Here is a 19436-nt window from a genome sequence, read left to right as displayed (position 1 = left end):
TTCACGTGCGTTTGCATTCATCTGAGCGTGCGTGTTATGTGTGTCTTTGTACGTTTGTGTGTCTGCATGTGCTGTGGGTTGTAAGCTGCAGGCTATAGAGTGGAAAAGTGGCATATTGAAGGCGATGGGTAAATAATATGCAATTTTCTCTCTCCGCTATGCTGTCACTAACATCCGATGGCACCAGGAAACGGGGCCCGGACATCGCTTAGAGACAGAGCGAGAGCATTTGAGCGTTAATAATGGTTTGCTATGAGACACAAAGCCACTGAATGAAAGAAGAGAGCTGTTACAGTTTTCTTTGATTGACTATCACTGAAGGTGTGCTGCCCTGCAAGTATCTGCATGTTTCTGTTTCTGTATTTTAAAGCAAATGGGTAATGGTGAGGGGAAATTTTCTATCATTTTATAAACTAATCATTAATAAAAGCAGAACAGACAGATTAAAGCATGATTCAATAATGAAAATTGGCCATTTGTTGGAGCCCTACAATAAATGATGAATATATTAATGTATACATCTAAACGCGGAGGTGGAGATTGAAATAGAACATCAGAGAACTAAATCTCCCTTCTCATTTAGTCTACATAACGCTGCTTTCATAAGTTCAATAAACAAGGGTCCTGAAATGCTCTCCTGCATCGTGTTTTCTCTGTGAAGGTGCTGACAGAGAGAGACCTGTCCTTCCTTTCACCCAGCAGTCTTTTGTGGGACAACCACAGACACACGGCTCCAATTATAACAGGCCAGCCACTGCCAAATCCCTGAATAGGACCTCCATTACGCCTCACCCCAACATATTTCATAGAGGATCCTATCTTGCCAGGTGACTCAACCTGACAAAAGAGGCTGATTAATTGGCTCTTTGGAAAGTGGCCAACTAATGTAACAGCTAAAAAGGAGAGGTAATGGTGTATTTTCATGATAAAAAAGGCCAGCCCTGCCATTAGCAAGGGCCCGCTGTCCACTCATCAGAAATAACAATGGCCTGCCCTGACATTTGCAGTTCCCAAGCCAAATTAATATAGTTAAAGGTATTACTTCATATTATTTTGGGGATTTTATACAATTGAGTCTGGTAATGTGGTGATGTGATTCTTTTTTTTCCTTCAGCACTCATTAAGAAGAAAAAATCATTTCCCAGAACAAATGATGCTATCATTATGTAGTTAGAGAATGAAATTATCAAAGGACAAAAATGCTTTGAGGCTGTGAAGGGATATAAACTGAGTTTCCCTCACTGTTTTACGATTCATTTACCTTCAAAGCCACAAATGACCCTTTCACCACAAGCATCACTTTTAATTTAGTGATTCTCTTTTTAAGCTCCAAGTTCAAAATGGAAACTTTTCATTGTTGTACACGCCTTAAAAGGTTAATAGTGTGTTTTTTCTTTTTGTTTTTTTTTTTGAGATGAGGAACTTTATGTCACAACAATCATCTTTGAAAAGGAAGCTGTTTTGTAGAGCAAGTCAAAGTGAACGCAACACAGGACGCCCCCAGCATGATCTGTGACAAATACACACTCTTGAGGAGACGAAGCCAGGCAATAGAGATTGATGCAGCAAGCAATCTTTGCTTTTTCTCTCCAACTCACATGCACACATTCCTGCACAAACACACACGTACACACACACAGGGATTTACATAAAATGCACGGGATGTCACTCTTCATATCTCAAACATTCACACAAGACTGGGAGTCACTTGTTTATCGGCACAAGTACGACTTGTGTATTAGAGAGTGGACGTGATCTGATGCAAGCCAGTGAACTCCGGACCTCCATTTTCATCTGTGTCCTTTGTTGTCCCAGAGCGTGCCCGGTCCTGATGTGTGCAGCCATTTGAACCAAAGCTACTCAACCACGGCGGCTGCATATCCAGAGCGAGTCAAAGGCGTCTCATTTTCCACTGGGCTCTCTCGTATAAACACAAAAGAGTTGCTTGAACGATACAGTGCATAGAGAACAAACACTTTACACTATCTGTTCAAAGGCAGTAATCTTCTCTGATTTCCCAAGATTCATGATGAATAGTAAAAATGTACTCCACCCACTATATCATCAAACAGACGCCAGTCGATGTCAAAGATGATTCAGTGAGAAACAAGCCAGAAAGTTTTATGTTAACGTACCTCAAGCAGTCTCTCTTATGAAATGTGTTTTTAATTAAATGAGCATAAGAAAACGTTTTTTTTTTTTTTTTTCCTTTAAATGAAATCATGCTGAAGTAGGCCTTGGAGGAGAACACATTGCACCTGTCAGTAGTTGCTCAGGGCAGCAGTCAGCATCTGTCGTTCGCTACATCTCTCTCCATCCCCCATCCATCCTTTTGGCTGATGTGCACACATGGTTACGCCAGGCAGTCATAAAAACCCACAAACACGCTCAGCAAAGCATCTCTTGAACCCAGATGAAGAGTCATTTGCGAGAGCACATTTTACTCATCCATAAATTTTTTTAACCTGAAGAAAAAGCACATGCACAGAAACCTGCACACACTCAAAGGGACACTGAGCTGTGGTCATTTCAGCTGAGTGGCTTTGTTAGCGCTGTGAGACTAAACATGGGCACATGCTCTATTGAACACACACTTGTGAATCAGGGAGTGAGTATGTGTGTGTGTTTTTTTTTTTTTTGTTGTTTTTTGGTTTTTTTGTTTTTTTTTCCATTCAGGGCTGCGTTTTAAGCAGCGGGTTGTCCATTTTTCACACTAAAGCAGACACATACTCCTATCTACTCAGAGCAAAGCAAATAGATATGACCGTTCATGTGTCATTTATTTGATGCCACCGTGGCACTGAATCACTTCACGCAGACACACACACATATAGTAAGAGGCGTTAGTCCTCGCTGACAGTAGTGGAATGGGAAATGCTCAGTGGACATTTGTCATCTGTGTTAGCGGATGGCGGCCTCCTGGCTGTTTCTCTGCTGCCTCTGACAGACCTGAGAGGCTCGCTGTTAGACACATTATCCCTGCCTTTCAGCAGGCTCAGCCCATTCTCATCCTGTATGTGTGTGTGTGTGTGTGTGTGTGTGTGTGTGTGTGTGTGTGAATAAGAAAAAAGTGAGGGTTTTTTTTTTTTTTTTAGCAGGGCTGTGCAGCATCATTTTCCCTGTGAGTTTAGAAGTATATGCATTCTGACAGGGCTGCAGGGCATGTGCATCCGCTGGCACTGAGAATGTTTACCTGGTTTGTTTGTGCATTGGGTCAGTGTGCAAGATAAAAATCAATAGAGAGGCGAAGTCACAAGGTGTTATCTGGGTTGTATGTCAGAATACAAGTGGATAAGCATATGGACTCCTCATAAATGCTGCTTGTCCAGGGAGAATGGAAGTGGGAAAAAATTAAGCGTGGGCGGACCAGCTAAAAGCAGCGTTACCATATGTCCACAGACTCCTGTGGATACTTTCCATATGTTTCACATGTTAAAAAACACTGAACTCCTCATTAAGAATATGAAAAGATCGTGCCATATTTTTTTTAAATACACAGTAGGTGCTGTATCTCTCAACTGGCACAGTAGCTGTTATGATTCAAATCCATCAGATGTTAAAAAAATTTACATGAATTGCCTGGATGAGTAGGCGAGAAGATGAAAATGACAGGTCACACCATTCGTCTGGAGGGACAGCGCTCGCATTCACCCTGCGTGCCTGCGCATGAGAGAGTGGCTGCTTGAGAGCTTGTTGGAGATGGAGAGAAATGGAGTCAGATATACAGTATGCTGTCTGCTCACATCTGCAGAGTGCAGGCACGTCACTCACTGGTCTGAGCGTTGTGTGAGTTTTATCACATGCAAGCACACATATAGGCAAATAACAATCAAACCCTTTTAACACACAATTCACACGGCATGCATCCAGAGCATGCACTCTTCACTCCCCATGCTTCCAGAGAGGACGGTAAAAGCCTTCATGCCATTTCGTCTATCAATATTTACCAGACTTAACACCTGAGGAAGGTTTCAGTCTCTTAAAATATCAACTGTATTGCCTTTCAGATTAGCGTTTGAAATATAGAAAAATCTGCCGTGAACTCAATTTCAGACATGTAAGAAATCTTGACTTATCCAGATATGCATAAAGCACAAGAATATAGTAATTTAATTTCCCTTACTGAAGAACTAAGCCTCAGTTCACCTGGAAGGTGCATGTTGGCAATATTATTGTAATCCCAAGAGTGTATCTGCCACCAAAAGAAGAGATTTCATCCACAAACATAATGTCTGAGAGAATTTTTGCAGTTTGGGTTTTGATAGAAAAAGGAAGACAGAGGTAATGAAAGGGCTTAGAAATCGTTTAAAGCTGCCTGTACATTATTAACGTAATATTTCAACAATGGTAACTGAGCAAATTATTATCTAGTGCAGCTGTGTTACTAATTTTTCAAGGACATACCTCTCTAAATTACAGTTCAACTCAAAACCATATTACCTACTTGTCACTTTGCCCTTTCGAAACATCAGATACCTGCTGCACTTTCTGTGAGGAATCTACATGCTAGCATCCCCATGAGGCTGCTGTGAGCTAAATTCTGGCTGCAGCGACAATGTTAACACGCTAATGTTTATCAGTTATAGCCTCATACAGAACCACGTACCTAGTTAATCTTAGTTTAGCATATATACAAAGTGAAAATTTGACCTGACAACGCTGCTAGGTAAAAAGTCAGCTGATCGTCAAAGTCAGTAGGATTTGTCATGTAGAGACATTGTGCAATTTGTGCAAAACTTCATGAGAATTCATCCAATAGATGAAATATTTGGACCAAAGTAGTTGACTGACCACATGACCATCAACCCCAGAGCTTTCCTGCTAGCGCGGCTAACAATCTCTGTTAGGCTACATAGAAAATGGGGCCTTTGCCTTTTCATACCTACAATCCATAAACAGATTTGTAGCATATGCCCAGGTAAACAGTGGCATTTAAAAGCAGTGAAAAGCAAATATGGATTTGATCCTCCCCCAAATTAATGATTTGAGTGCATTTACTTAATGGCAAGCGATTTAAGAGAAAACAACAGTAATTAAAGACAGCGATTAAAAACCAGAGGCTTGAAACTGTCCAGTCCCACAGTGTACCCGTACTGTTGTGTAAGACATATGACTGCTGTTTAACTGGACACTGGGTAACTGAACTACATTTGATCTAGATTTGCATAAAAGCATGTGATTAGATAAGGTGCTGCCACCACTGATGGCAGCCCTAACCGTCCATTTAATGTCAGTGAGTGAGTCAATGACCACAAGGTATGACAGAGCAGTTTGCACTGCTAAAAAAACAAAAATACAAGAGAACACAATGTAGCTCATAAAATCCTCTAACTCAAATTAAAAAAAAAAAAATAGGGAAGGCATTACTCCCTGGCGGTATCAAGGTAACAACAAAATGTTCTTGTCTTAAAAACACTTTCTTCCAACAGATAAACAAGAACCTTAAGTAAACAGTATTTGCAATAATTCCTGCTTGAGGAGTCTCAATGGCTGGCACGAAGCAGGACTCCATTTTTTCATGGGATCTGACACTTTGGATTTGAATATTAGCAGCTAGTGTGCAACTCTCCCTCATTTCCATGCCGATATATGCGTGTGTGGGAGGAAGAGCGAGGAGCGGGAATGGAGGTGGAGAGAGAGACAGAAAGTGAAAAAAGAAGTGGGAGAGATAGTGAGTTAGTTAGAAGTAGAGAGGAAGAGTAACTTGTTTTTTCTTTTCTCCAGAAATAGAGGGGCAGACGGTGAGAGATGAGGGAGGAAAACAGCCAGGCATTATCCCACCACTCTCCACCAAACATCCATCCACACACACACACACACACACACACACACACACACACACACACACACACACACAATTGAATCCACGGTTGTTTATTTAATCAGAGGTCAGCCTCAGTGACTTTACATTTTCTTAATCTCTTCAACAAGATTTACAGTCAAATCTGCCTTCGGACTGAACACACCAACCAGATTAACAACAACTATGACCACAAACGGTACATGGTTATAATGAAATACAATCACGCTACAGACGTTGCTGCTGCAGTGTATGCGTCTGTTTCTTTCTTTCTCTCACATGTGCAGATATTTGTGCATATAAGTGTGGGTGTCTTTTGGCTGGATATTTATGAGGTAACAGTCCTTACCTTTCTGCAGAGACCAGATGCTGTCTGTTTGAGGTAGTTTTACTGCCATTTTAAAGATGTTTGGCAAGGGAAGAGAGGCTACAACAGATGTGGGTTTGCGTGTAGTTAAGATTTGCAGATGGTACAGTAGAATGCTTTTGTTTTTCTTTACTTCATCTTCCTAAGGTAAAGGGAACTTAACTTGGCGTGGAAGTGTGTATGTAACTGAGCACTGATGTGGATGTGGTTTTCCCAGTTTGCCCAGACAATACTGCTAATGAGAACACATGGGCGCGGAGCTCTAACACAGATTAGTCTGTCCATCATGCCTTGAACTCTCAGCCTGCTGACTGGTTGTGCTCAGTGTTCATCTTCTTTACAAATTCTGAAAGCAGTCTGTTCCTTGAAGAGCACCTCAATGACCGATTTCTATGCTTGCTTATTCCTATTCAAGGTCACTGATATGTATCCCAGGATGCAGTTCACGGAAGGCAAGGAAAGTCTTGTGATAGGTTGTGAGTGTAATGTAGAGTTATACACACAGATTCGGGTAATTTAGAGTCTCCAGCCCACCTGAGCAGCATGTTTTTTGACTGAAGAGGAGAGCAGAATATTTGGATGAAATCCACATGAAACCCATGCAACATGCAAACTCCACACCCAAGAGGACCAAAGACTTAATTTCTTTTTCTTTTCTTGCTTTCTCGCTCGTCCACCTGCAGTTCAAAATAGGAGCAAGATTTAACCATGCAGTGCTAGACCGTTTGAGCACATTTATTTCTGCCATGCCACTAAGGGCACCACCTGGCTGAAACTGCCCCATATTCAGCTTTAATTTAGCTCTGAGGGTCAGAACGGTCAGTTGTTGACCTATTTCAGACGACCTGCAGATGCACATGCATGACCTCATGAGCCAAAATCAAGTTTAAATACAACAAAATGGAGGTTTTTTCTTCCTGCATTTGTGTGAATTTGAAGGATGTTTGTCTCAAAGAGATTTACTTTTTGAAATTTGTCCACATCCGATTACTGGCATTAATAACATGTCATAAGACCCAAGTAGGCGAGGTTGCAGTAGACCTGGAAAAAAGTATCTTGTAATATAAAAGCAGAGCAGTAAGCCTGAAGCTTAAGTCACCTCCATTTGAGTGTGACATGACTCTGTAATTACTGGGGCAAGTCTCCCACTATGGGGGCACTTTAATTGGAAGTAGGAGCTTCTCCCGAGCTAGTGATTCTTCCCTTAAGAATATCCCTGTATGCTAAGTAGCTTGCTTTTGACTACCTTCTTGCTGTGTTTGGCAGTCGCTCCCAGCACCTCAGCTCAGTGTTTATGTGGGTATTGAGCTGTTTGTTTGATAAACTGTTGGGTAAGCTGTGCGCGTTCACGCAGGAGGGAAGCAGACAGTCCCATCAGCAGGACGGCGTCTCTCTCCGAGCTCCCTCACAGAGAGGAAATGTCATCAGCAGATTTCTCTGACTGGCGTAGAACAGTGACATCCTCTATCCCATCTTCTCTTCAGTTGACTTGAGTTCGCTTATCTTGTCTTTTTTATTTCATTGTCCTGCTACTCTTTTTCTTCTCCTTTGTCCTATCCTCTTTGCTGTTCTGTCCCTTCCTGCCCAAGCCAGTCCTTCCTCTCATCCTCTTAGTCCCTCTCCTGTTATCTTCCGCTGTCTTATTTCCTCCTTTTTGGTCCAATGCGCCCAGGACATCGGTAGAGAACAAATGGGACACATGCCAGAGTAAAAAGGCCTCAGGTGGGAGAGGGAGATGCTTAGGCAGAGTGTCAGCTTATTATTTGTTCTCCCCTGAATGGTGTTTTTCTGAGTCTGTTGTTTTGTCGCTCTCCCTGTGTGGCTCAGTCACGTCGCTCTGAGCCGAAGGGTCAACAGGGTCAATCTCCGCCCAGCTCTCTGTCGCTCTGTCCATGCTTGTTTACAGCTTTTACTGTCGACATAGATGAAACTCCCATGGGGGCTACAGACCAGCACACATACACTTATACATACTCACTGGGAAAAAAAATCACACACACACACACACACAGAGCAGCAAGAGCTATAGACAGGGTTGCCATGGTAACAGTCTGTCCTGCCTCTGCATCTGAACACCTATACAGTGTAAGCACATGTAAATGGTAAATGTACACCCAGTGATCGAAAGAACACTCACACAAGCACAAATATTTGTGTTGCTGTGGTTGAAGGTTTTCATCATTTCGGTTCAAAGACAAATCCTCATGGACAAGCTCCGCACCCTTAAAAAAGGGACCCCTTAAAAAAAAAAAAAAAAATCTCAAGCATAATTATTTGAAATTAGTGTTTATTTTTTTAATGTTAAATCATTTTATTCAATTCAAAAGTTTAACTGGTGGCGCTGTAGCATCTTGGCTTGAATGGGTTATTAACCAGAGCTGGGTCTTAATTTAGCTGCAGAAGAACATTAGCTTTCAGAAAAAAAATCTCAAGCAGAAGGTGGAAGTGGTAAGATACCCCCTGCTGCCTCATTTCAGCTCTTGCAGCGTAACCAAATGCACATCCAAAATGGGGATGGTGAGCGGATCTTGCTGAAAACTTTTGCCAAATGTTAGTCAGTGATGAATAACTCTTAATGACAGAATTAGAAGTCTTGAGAGTTGTTTTTTCTTGTTTTTGAAATGAACAAGAGTGACTACGCCTGTCATGGTGCATGAAGGATATTTTCTCACTTTTCTACCCTTGCCAGGGCATTTTGTCCTGCACAAGTATAGAAATAGAAAACTGACACATGCAGGGTGTTGAGCTGAAGCTTTGAGGGCCTGACACAGACAGTAACTGATCTAATGGTTTTTCTACAAATAGGTTTCCTCACCCTAACAGCCCATGCTTTTATCAAATATGATTTGAGATAATACACGAGTTGCCTTTCCTGTCGTCTTTTAAGATATAAAACATAGTTATTTGTACAGAAAAAACATGTATAATGAGGTTGGGAGTTAATCCAGCTGTTCTTTGAGAAAGATGTTACAACTCCGTGTTCACTGCCTATGATTCAGTTTGTTTTTATCTGCTACTTGTTTAATGTTGTTCATGTAAAATCTTTTTGATCATCCCTGGAAGTTTCACTCAATCTAAATTAGTTTAGATGTCTGCAAACACTGTTTTATTAGTGTTTGCTTTATTTTTGCCTCTGATATTTAAGCAACATTTGCTGATTGCTTCCTTCAACGTCCAATCATTCTTTTCTTCTTTTCCTCCTCTGCGTCTGTCTCCTCAGCATTTGTCAGAGCTGTTGGCGGTGGTGCGTCTTCCCTTCATCCACCCGTCCTACTTACTGAACGTGGTGGATAACGAGGAGCTGATCAAATCGTCGGAGGCGTGTCGTGATCTGGTCAACGAAGCCAAGCGTTACCACATGCTGCCGCACGCGCGGCAAGAGATGCAGACACCCAGGACCCGGCCAAGACTTTCTGCTGGTAAACACACACTCACGCGTATAAGCAGAGATAAACTGCATCCTCTTTGTCCTGACTGACATTAGAACAAGGTGCTGGGGACATGATCTGCTTCCTACCGGTGTAATTGACCCAGAACACACTGCCGGCATCTATGCACCAATAACAAACATCCACTGCTGCAACAAGGTGACACAGAGGTGGCTTGCCATTGTATTGTATTAATTTTAGCCCACATCTGAAAAGCAGTGTTTTAGAGCGTCGTATTCTTTTCCACACTTAAATACTTATACTTAAAAGTACACAAGAGTAACGCATAATATTTCGAAAAAGACGTGTTCTTTCCACAATCAAACAAATGACTACTGATTCAGGTTACAATGAAAAGTTGGTTTTGTTGGGCTACTGAATGCCAGCTCTTTTACAGCCACCACCAGGACATTAACATCTAACAACTTTTTAACACCAGCTACGCACAGTCCATCCTCACTTTCTAAGCAGCCAGCCAACCATTCCCTGTCCGACCGCTGCCGATATCCAAGCCATTGAAGACCATTTTTGTTTACATCGTTAAAATCAAAGAATTATTCATGGAAATTGGTAGGCGCCTGCAAATTGCTTTTGGCCGTTAGATTTTTCCCTCAGGTCGGCCAGGACCCTACTCTTTCCCCCTGTAAAGAGCTGGCTAATTATAGTGTCTGCATGGTATTACGAGCTTCACACCAGCACACCTTACCATTCAGCACAAGTTATTTTCTGCTTGGTAGAATAAAGATAATTGCCTAACAAATGGCACTTTATGGAGAGGTCAGTTTACCAGCCAGCTCTGTTGTCCAGCCAGTGTGTTTATTTGCAAGTAAACAAACAGAGGGGGAATTGCGTTACGTTAATATTTTTGCATCTTTAATTGCCTGTAATGCAGTCGCAGGAGGCTTTATAAAGAATCATTTGCCTCTTGAGAATAGACGTTTGTGGCATTATATGTACACAGCATCCTCCCATTCCTCATGCTCGATCCTCCAGCAGTTTCTCTTTGTTCTCAGCAGTTTCTTGAAGCGTTTTCTGTCAAGGCCCATTTTATAGTGTTTGGTATGTGCATATCTTATGCATCCTGCAGCCCCATTATGCAGGCCGAAGTGTGTATTGATTCACAGCAGCTTGTGGCTCTGTACAACAGAATTATATAAATGCATAAATGCTGGCGGGATGAATACATTTATGATGCATTATACCCCGATGGCTTGGTGAATGAGAAATATATGTAAGTTTTCCAGATCAAGTTTTGAACTCCTCTGAAGCTGAAGTCCTTATTATGACTGACTAACTGAGCTGAGTGTGTCTGTGTGTCCGCTTCGTAATGTAAAGTGTGAAGAACTGTGTTCTGATGTACTGTATTTGGTGTACAGATAAATACGAATGTAGCTTGACATTTTGTGTAGTTGGTGTATTCTCCGAGGCCTGAGTGTGTAATTTATGCCTGTGTGTGTGTGTGTGTGTGTGTGTGTGTTGGTGGTCGTGATTGTTTGTGTGCACGCATGTGTTGCTCAGCCATCTGCTGCATTGGACAGGGTGGGCTCTGCACAGCAGGGTGCATGATCACTGGGATTGCAGGGTAGATGTGGGGCCTAGCACGTGGACATGCAGGACAGTGAGAAAGATTAAATAAAGACTGGAAGGAGAGCTTGAGGTTGTTGGAGAGTATGGTTGCCACACAGAGGACAAGAAAGTCGAGGGAGAACAGGAGGAGAGGTCGGGATGTGGTCAGAGAGAGGGAGGGAGAGAAGGACCCAGGGGGATCAGAAATGAAATTTGAAGGGCAGACATTTGATTGAGTTTATTCCTTGAGCATGTGTCTACTTGTGTAAGCAGTAAGTGAGTGTGTGGGTGTGTGTGTATTTTAAATGTGCGTAAGCAGATGGGGCACCACCTGAGCTCGGTTGATAAGTCTGTCAGGCGGAAAAAGAAAGGAAAACTGCCATCCGTGAAGCGCTTCTTGCTGAGCACAGTCAATCTGTGAACTTGTGAGTCGCGTGCGTATGTGGGTGTATTATAGTGAGTGTGTTAGTGCTCATACAGTGTGTGTATGTGTGGACACGTCTGAGTGCCTCAAACATTCAGTCTTCTTACCAGTGATAAATTTGACTTGAATTGCATTGAATTTAGTCTTGAAATTTTGTTTACTCTTTGCAGATTTTTAATTAACATCCTCTCACTTTAGACTTAAATCTGTCGGTCCAATGATAAAAGTTAGAGGTTCCCTTACCCTTCATTTATAAAGACCAAGCGATACTAGACTATTGAGCTATCAATTTTTGAGAGTGGAAAAATAATAGTGATTAGTCACTTTTTATTTGGATCTTAAATTTGATTATTAAATATACAGTATATTATTTATATCGAACAGAGTTCACAATCCCCATCTACCTCTAACCCAGAGAGAAAATATATGAATTTCCCAAATTGTCAAACTAGTCCTTTAAAGAGTTGAGCTCAAACTGTGTGGGGCATTTAACTTTTCAAAAGTAAACTTGCTACATTACCTCAGATGTTTTTGCCATTTGTGAATCACAAGTTCCTTTTAGTGAATATCCAACATATATATATAACAATATAGTATTATGATTATATAATAATATATAACAAAGTTATAGAAAACATGTTGGCTAACAGTGGCTGATTTACACATCCAGCAGAGTAACATTAGCTTTAATTAGAGTCATGATCCAACTGACTAATTTACGTACAATATTCCTGCTCCTTTTAGCATTTTGTCTTCACCAGCTCCTGAGGGAAATATCTGGGATTTTAGCTTCTAAATGCTCCACTGTGTTACTAGCTAGTTGCTAGTACCAACAGTTCCCTGCTGCTGCTGGTGGAGACAATACTGATGAGAGAGCAGTGAGAGTGAATTTAAAACAGCAAAGTTATGAGACGTAAAACCACACTAGTTAGTTAAAAAGACGCTAAAAGGCTCAGAGCTGAGGGGAAGTGTAGAGCTGGTGATCAATCTCCATGGGTTCTTCATTACAAGTGACACATTTCACATTACATGTAGTCATTTCATCCATTTTAATATAAAAAAAAATTATTAGAGAAGCTTTAAATATTATATTATAAGGGTCAAAACCTGGTGAATTTGATAGTAGGATAAAAAGTGCTTGCAAAATCTCTTAAATACTTTATTTACCAGTTCCATATTGTTTTCCATATTCATCTCATATATCATGTCAAGGGTAAGAAAACCATTAATATGAATATTAATGGCCTATGAATATACACTCTGCAACGTGTTCATAAGATGGAATGGCATCACATTGTTTGTGTTTAACAAGAAGACCTAAATTTACTCAGTTGTTGCTCCATTAGCTAAGAGCTCTAAAGAAGTTATTTCTACTGGAGCTGAATAGAAGCAGCCAGATGGTTTCCACATACCAGATAATTGTCTTGTTTACCCAGGTTTTTCTTTATATATAATCCTGCTGTGCTGCATTATTGTAATTTCTCTCTTTACTTAGTTGCCCAGGTTTTATTGATGGTTAATATATATATCAATCACTCTGAGGTCCTGGTGTGTCACCATATTATTTCAGTTTGTGTGCTCCTATGCAGTTAATGGAACTAGTTAAAGAAAAAAAGAAAAAAGAAGATATATTCATGTGAATGGGAAAGTGGTCTCAGACTTTTGGATCCCACTGTATGTATGACAACATTTGGACAAATTATCTCTCAGAATTACAACTAGGCAAGAGTCATAAAAATCTGAATAACCACCATGACATGAAGTTTATTTTTGGGCCACCTCCCTGAAAATGAAACAGTCCTGTGTCTCATTTTACATCTATTTTGCATTTTGGAACATTTTATTGAGTGGATGCTCTGCCCATTAATTTTATTAGATGCTAATTAAGGGGGCAAAAAGATATTCAGCATAGAAATTGTGTGTCTGTGATCTTCAAATGTAGACACAATTTTAAATATGTAGAACGGTTGCTATGCTTGGGTTGTTGTGTGAATGTGTGTGTGCACAGATGTCATTATTGTATCTATTTTTTAACATAATGTGTGCACTAATTTGAATGTTAAGCCTTCTTATTTTCATCTTCGGCTTTGTTACTATACAGTGCCTCAGTTTTCTGCTGCAACAACATGGGGGATGTAGCTGATTGTCTTTTGTTAAAGTCTCCTGTCTTTCTCATTTGGCCAGAAAAGAGTCTTGGGTAAAGCGAAAACTATGAATGTCTCATAATGAATCCACAGTGTTTTGCATGGTGTATGTGTATCCATTAGCTGCTAATTGGTTAATTAGAGTGTGGATGTGCATCTGATTAGCTGTCATTAGACTTTGCAGGGGATCAGGAGGATTAAACAGCCGCTGGTGCTGAGAGTTGACTCACAAACCTTTTTTGTCTTATATCATAAGATGATTTTAACATCCATATGTGTGCTTGTGTCTTTATTAAGGAGCAAAGTTTTCTTTGGTGTACATGATGTGTGTGTATGTGCACCCGCCCAGACAAAGCCATATATTATGTTCCCATTTCCTTCTCTCCACATGTGTCGCTGTACTCGGCTCAGAGGAGGATGGAGAGCGCCGGGGCAAACTGTTAACTCAACCCAGCCAAGTGGAATAGCACTCAGACAAATGAGCTGTAATGACTAGGAGACACAGGGGTCCAGCTCGGCTCACACTGTTTCTCTGTCTCGCTCACACACACACACACATACACACACACACAGATACATACACAAACACATAAACACAATTGTTAAACCTTTAAGTACATACACTGTGGGAGGGAAACCTCCAGCAGTAGCTGTCTCCCTCTTTCTTAGTCCGTCTTTCTCTCTGTCCACTTTATCATCTGTAATCAAGTGGAAAAGTTAACATCTACAGTAGCAAATGCACAGCAGCAGCATCAAGGGCAACTGAAGTAAGATTTTGATTTTGTGTTTTATCGCTATCTAATGTAATCATTCCTCATACACGAGTTGGTGTTTGTAGTTATAGATTACTCAGTTTAAAGCTCCCTCGAACAAGATTCTTTTTTTTTTTTTCCAAAACTGAGATCAGAACCTTGGCATGTGTTTCAGCAGGATTAACGCTGCTCCCTAAATTACTGGAAATGTTGATATCAAACATTATTGACCATTTTACATTCCTGCAGCATACGGCAGGCCAAATAAAACACTGTGCTGCTTGTGTGGTGGTCTAAAATGGCTGGATTTCATTAAATCAGTCTGCACAATAGCTTGGCTTGCATCCACAGTTTGGATAATAAAACCAGGCTGTTCTGTGAGGTCCGAAAGCCTGTAGGCGCGACATTCATCTACTCATTCACACCTCCGCCGGCCAGCAGCCATCCTTGGAGAGTGGTTGTAGCGCACCACCACTGCAAAGAAAGGAGAACAAGATTCACACCTTGTAAGGAGAGCGTAAAAGATCATCAGATGACTTTCCTCTCAAGTCTGCCACCTACTGCTTTTGGCTCAGGTCCGATTAACACTGTTTTGCTGATCGCCTCAGCGTTTCCTCAACTGTTACTCGTCAGCACTGACAGTGGCTCTTTTTCATGCAATAATTGAATTTATTTGTCATCTGTCTCTCTGGCTGCACAGTCTCAACGCTAACCATTAAGCAAGGCGATTCGACGGGGGAAGCTGTCAGCAGTTTGGAGAGACAATTATAAGCTTTGCCTTTGTTATGTCAGGACTTTGTTGATTATTGTCCTGCTCTGTGTAATTATTCAGCCTGGTTTGTCTTTTAGAGCCAATGCAGCGTGAGATTACTCTGTTTCACCTCTCAAACTGGAAAAGCAGGATGCAGAAGAATGTGCCAGAAATGTCTTAATCGCTCTATGTGAAGAGTGCCCTTCAGCAGATCCTCTTCCGATCTTATTTCTGGAGTCTGAGATTGTATTTGAGGGAGAGAGGGAGAAAGAAACGGAGCGAGCAAACAGGAGAGAGAGCTGGATGCAGCAATTCACTGGAGAATTGGAGTATGAGTTTCTGATATTCCTGTGGCTTATCAGTGAAATCTCGAGCAAACACATCTATCTCGTCTCATAAATGCAACATGGAGGCAGTAAATCCAGATTAGATAACCTTTGGTCTGAATGTCTGCAAGGGCTGCAGCCAAAATTAAGGTTCCATCCGCTTGACCTTTTGACTAGTGACTACTGTCAGGCTGAGCTACCGAGGAGGAGGGAGAAAGGGAGGGTGAAACAGGTGAACGATTGCTTTGGCTGCTGCCAGAAAACTCGACTCATTTTGTTCCTGGAGCTGCAGTGCATGTTCAGGCCCAAAGCGAGCAGCATTTACAGGAACATGGATCAGCCTCAGCATCGCTCATACCACATCTGGCACTTTGACCCGCTGTACCTGCTGCAAGGCTGGAAAGCTGCTTCTTTCTCATCCAATATTCAACAGACCGACTGAACCTGGTTAGAGCTTTATCATTGCAGTTGCTGATGGCGCAGATTTGGTTGTTCAGACTGTGTGTGTATGTGGGCCCGAGTCCATCAAATCATAATGTATGAGATTCGAGTACTGCAAAGTTTAAAGAGAAAACATCTCCTCACTACTATGGTTGTGTAGACACTGTAGTTTTGTTTTGTTTGTTTTTTCCTTCGAGATTTTGAGATATCTGTCCCTTAGATTTGTGTCATTGTCCCAATACAAGACATAGAGGGGTGGGATTCAGTGTGCGCCGCTCACAGCATTGAACATTACATTTAAAAAATTCAACAGGAACATCTCTTTCCAGTGACAGTGTCCCAGTTACTCTGTTTCTTCAGTAGAAAGTTGTTCCACCAAAAACTGTTCACAGTGCGGTAAGAGAATTATCCTGAGTATGGGGGAAACTGTTTCTGGAGAGACACTGTTGAGTTTTTTAGATTTAATTTGTCAGTGCTACGAGGACCATAAAAACCCAATTCAATCACCTTTATTGTTTTGGGGTGGAGGTGAAAATCTCAGAAACAAATGTCTCAAAACTTTGCATGGGTAGATACCACTAAATGCAAGACTCAATCATTTGCGTGAACAGAACTTTTAAATATGGTTTGAGTACACATGAAGCCACATAAAATGTTTGTCTTCAGGTACAACAGACAATCACAGGAGCAGACATTTTTGCACAACAGACAAACAACACACCAAAACACTGCATGAACAAAATGCACATATGCACAAACACAAACTCTCCAAATAATGTCCCTGTGATGTCCCTGACATTATTTGGGAGACTTTGGCCCCTGATCCTCACCACAGCAAATTAACACCCTGGGAGAGAAATCATGGGATTAGAAAAGGGGGGGGAAAAGCAAAAGAGAGAGAACAGAGAGAAGCAGCTGAGATAAGAGGAAATGGTAATGGACCAGCAGTGAGATATAAATGGCTCTGAGCTCTGAGAGACAGACTGCCAGTGTCACTGTGGCTGTGATACTCAGTAAGTAAAAGCCCTATTTATGCGCTATAGGAGTGTATTTACTGCTATACAGTGGCGTCCAAAAGTCTGAGATCACTATTCAAGATACTTTTATTTTGCCTTTGTTTTGGCTGTAATCCTTTTTTTCATTACAGATGATATCAGTTTGACAATTTGATTTCAGAATATCATATTATTTGGTTTCTCTTCCTTTTGCTTAAATAACAGCATGTACTTGAGCTGGCATGTGACTGTGGAGGAAAGTCCATGATAGTCTGGACTCCTTGGTCTTCTTTGGCCTTCAAGTAGTTCTTGCAGAGCTTTGAATCGTGTCTGGGGGCATTATCCTGCTACAGTATGAATCTTCCTCCACAAAGATGCAAACCAGAGGGTACAACTTGTCTGTGGTACTTCTCCTTCGTTAGGGTGTAGTCAGTTCGATGCAGGTGTCCAATGCCAGAGTAGTCGGCAAAACACCAGACTTGAATATTCCCTCCACCATGTTTCAGTGTTGTTTGATACACTGTGATATCTTTCTCTCTCCTGTTCATCTCCTTGCATACATCCTTCTGTGACTGACACACATCTCAAACTTGGATTCATTAGTAAATAGGACTTTCTTCCTGTCATCCACTGTGAAATGCTGGTATTTATCAGCCCACCCCAAGCGTTTGGCCTTGTTTCCCCTCCTGAGAAGTGGTTTAGAAACTGCTACTCATCCTCTGAGACCGCTACAAGACAGCCTTCTTTTGACAGGACTTTTGCTGATTGGAGTCTTGTATTCTTTATTTAGCAAATCCTGTGTCTGTGATGAAGTTGCTTTTGCATTTCTATCTCTCAGGGAACTACGCTTGATGTATTGATCTTCTGATGTGTGGTCACTTTTGGTTTGCCTGGTCGTGCTTTTGATGCAACTGATCCAGTTGCTGTAAAGTGTTTTAGAGGTCCATGCACTGCCCTCTTAGAAACCTTTACTCCAGTCATGATTTGATGCTGAGAAACACACTCTCTCTCTTTGCTTAGAATAACAAGATGACTTCTGACAGTTTCACTTAGCTGAGGGTCATCTGAAAGTATGTTTCAATGGGGAACAACTAAAGGAAATTTCATTGCTGACCTAGAAATGGAGAAATCTTCAATATTTCTTCTTCACTTTATATGACATAACATCTTGTGTTTTTAAAATGTTTCAGAATGTTTATGTGAAAATATTAGATTTTCAATGTGGTCCCAGACAGAGCTCACTGCATATTTATACATGTGATGTGTGTCTGTGTTTATTAACACACACATTTTTTTCTCATCAGACGAGACTGGATTATTGTTTTTAATTGTCATCTGTGGATTCCTGTGATTTATGTGTTGAATGCCTTCAGGATAATAATAAAAAAAGGACTAATGAATAGACAAGCTCAAACCCTCAGAAGCTGACTATGGTATATGAACAATTATTTGAGTGATGTACTTTTTCATATAGTACACCATTGAGTTAAAGCCCTTGCAGATTTCTCTGTTTGAATCTGTACTTGTAATAATACAGCAATAAACTGGAGAAGGACTTAAAATCTCTGAGAAAATTTGAGTCTCCCCAATTGGAGAATTCAGTAAACTTTACAGTAGAAGATAGTTCAGCTAGAGGAGTAATTATTATTATTATCGTGCTTGAGTATTCTGAATGACCAGGGTCACTGACCAAATCTGTAGCTTTTAGCACTCGAACACCTCTCACCCATGACTAAAATTGACAAGTCTAGTCAACTCTGATATACAGTATGTTACGTAGTGGTTAAAAGCTCAGTGTAACACACTGAAAGCTGTAGCAGCAGTCATGATACAGTGACCTTGTTGCAGATAGGTGGTTGCTGAGCAATTAACCTTATGAACAGTGCTTCTATAAGTTCTGTACTGAACTGAGGACACTGAACTTAGAATCCAGGGCTCAACTCAAGACTATCTAAAGCACTATGTAACCGTATATGTAGCTTTATAAAAGATATTACTGTCACCTTCTCATGTGTATATCTACCAAAATTGCAGCATCTTCTTTGTAGTGTTTATGTTGCCCTTATTCTCTTAAGTGCAGTAGGCGTGAGGTTGATGTTAGCTGGTATTTGACAAGACAATTTCAGCTCAAGGTCCATTCAGTAGCTGTGCTGGAGCTCTCAATCACATCACATTATTTTCACCTATACATGAAGTTTGACCAGTTGTCATGGAAATAGTAGATCCCCTTTCAAATGTTTGTTTTGTAAGCACTCAGTAGACATCTCCTCCACGTTGGTTTAACATTCTTGACCTTACAAACCATTGTTGGAGATCTTGCGATATGATTGAAAGCTCCAGAACAGCAAGTGAATAGACCTTGAGGTGATATTGTTTTGTCAAATGCCATTTGCAAGGTCAAAAATGAACTGATATGAAAGATGAACAATACTAGACTGGTTG

The 19436-nt window shown here is 41.0% G+C and overlaps 1 protein-coding gene across 2 annotated transcripts in view; it reads left to right on the top strand.

Annotated features, from left to right (window-relative positions):
• The window catches only part of klhl29 (kelch like family member 29), a 202229-nt gene that overhangs the window by 140534 nt on the left and 42259 nt on the right, over window positions 1–19436 (top strand). For both annotated transcript variants that reach the window (XM_022770029.1, XM_022770038.1), the window contains exon 10: window positions 9388–9586. In XM_022770029.1, coding sequence (XP_022625750.1) covers window positions 9388–9586 — 199 coding nt within the window. The remainder of the gene's footprint in view (window positions 1–9387; window positions 9587–19436) is intronic.

This window comes from Seriola dumerili, unplaced genomic scaffold, assembly GCF_002260705.1.
Source record: "Seriola dumerili isolate Sdu_G_001 unplaced genomic scaffold, Sdu_1.0 BDQW01000025.1, whole genome shotgun sequence".
Taxonomy (NCBI): domain Eukaryota; kingdom Metazoa; phylum Chordata; class Actinopteri; order Carangiformes; family Carangidae; genus Seriola; species Seriola dumerili.
Note: the sequence above shows the minus strand (reverse complement) of the source record. Positions and strands in the feature narration are given on the sequence as shown.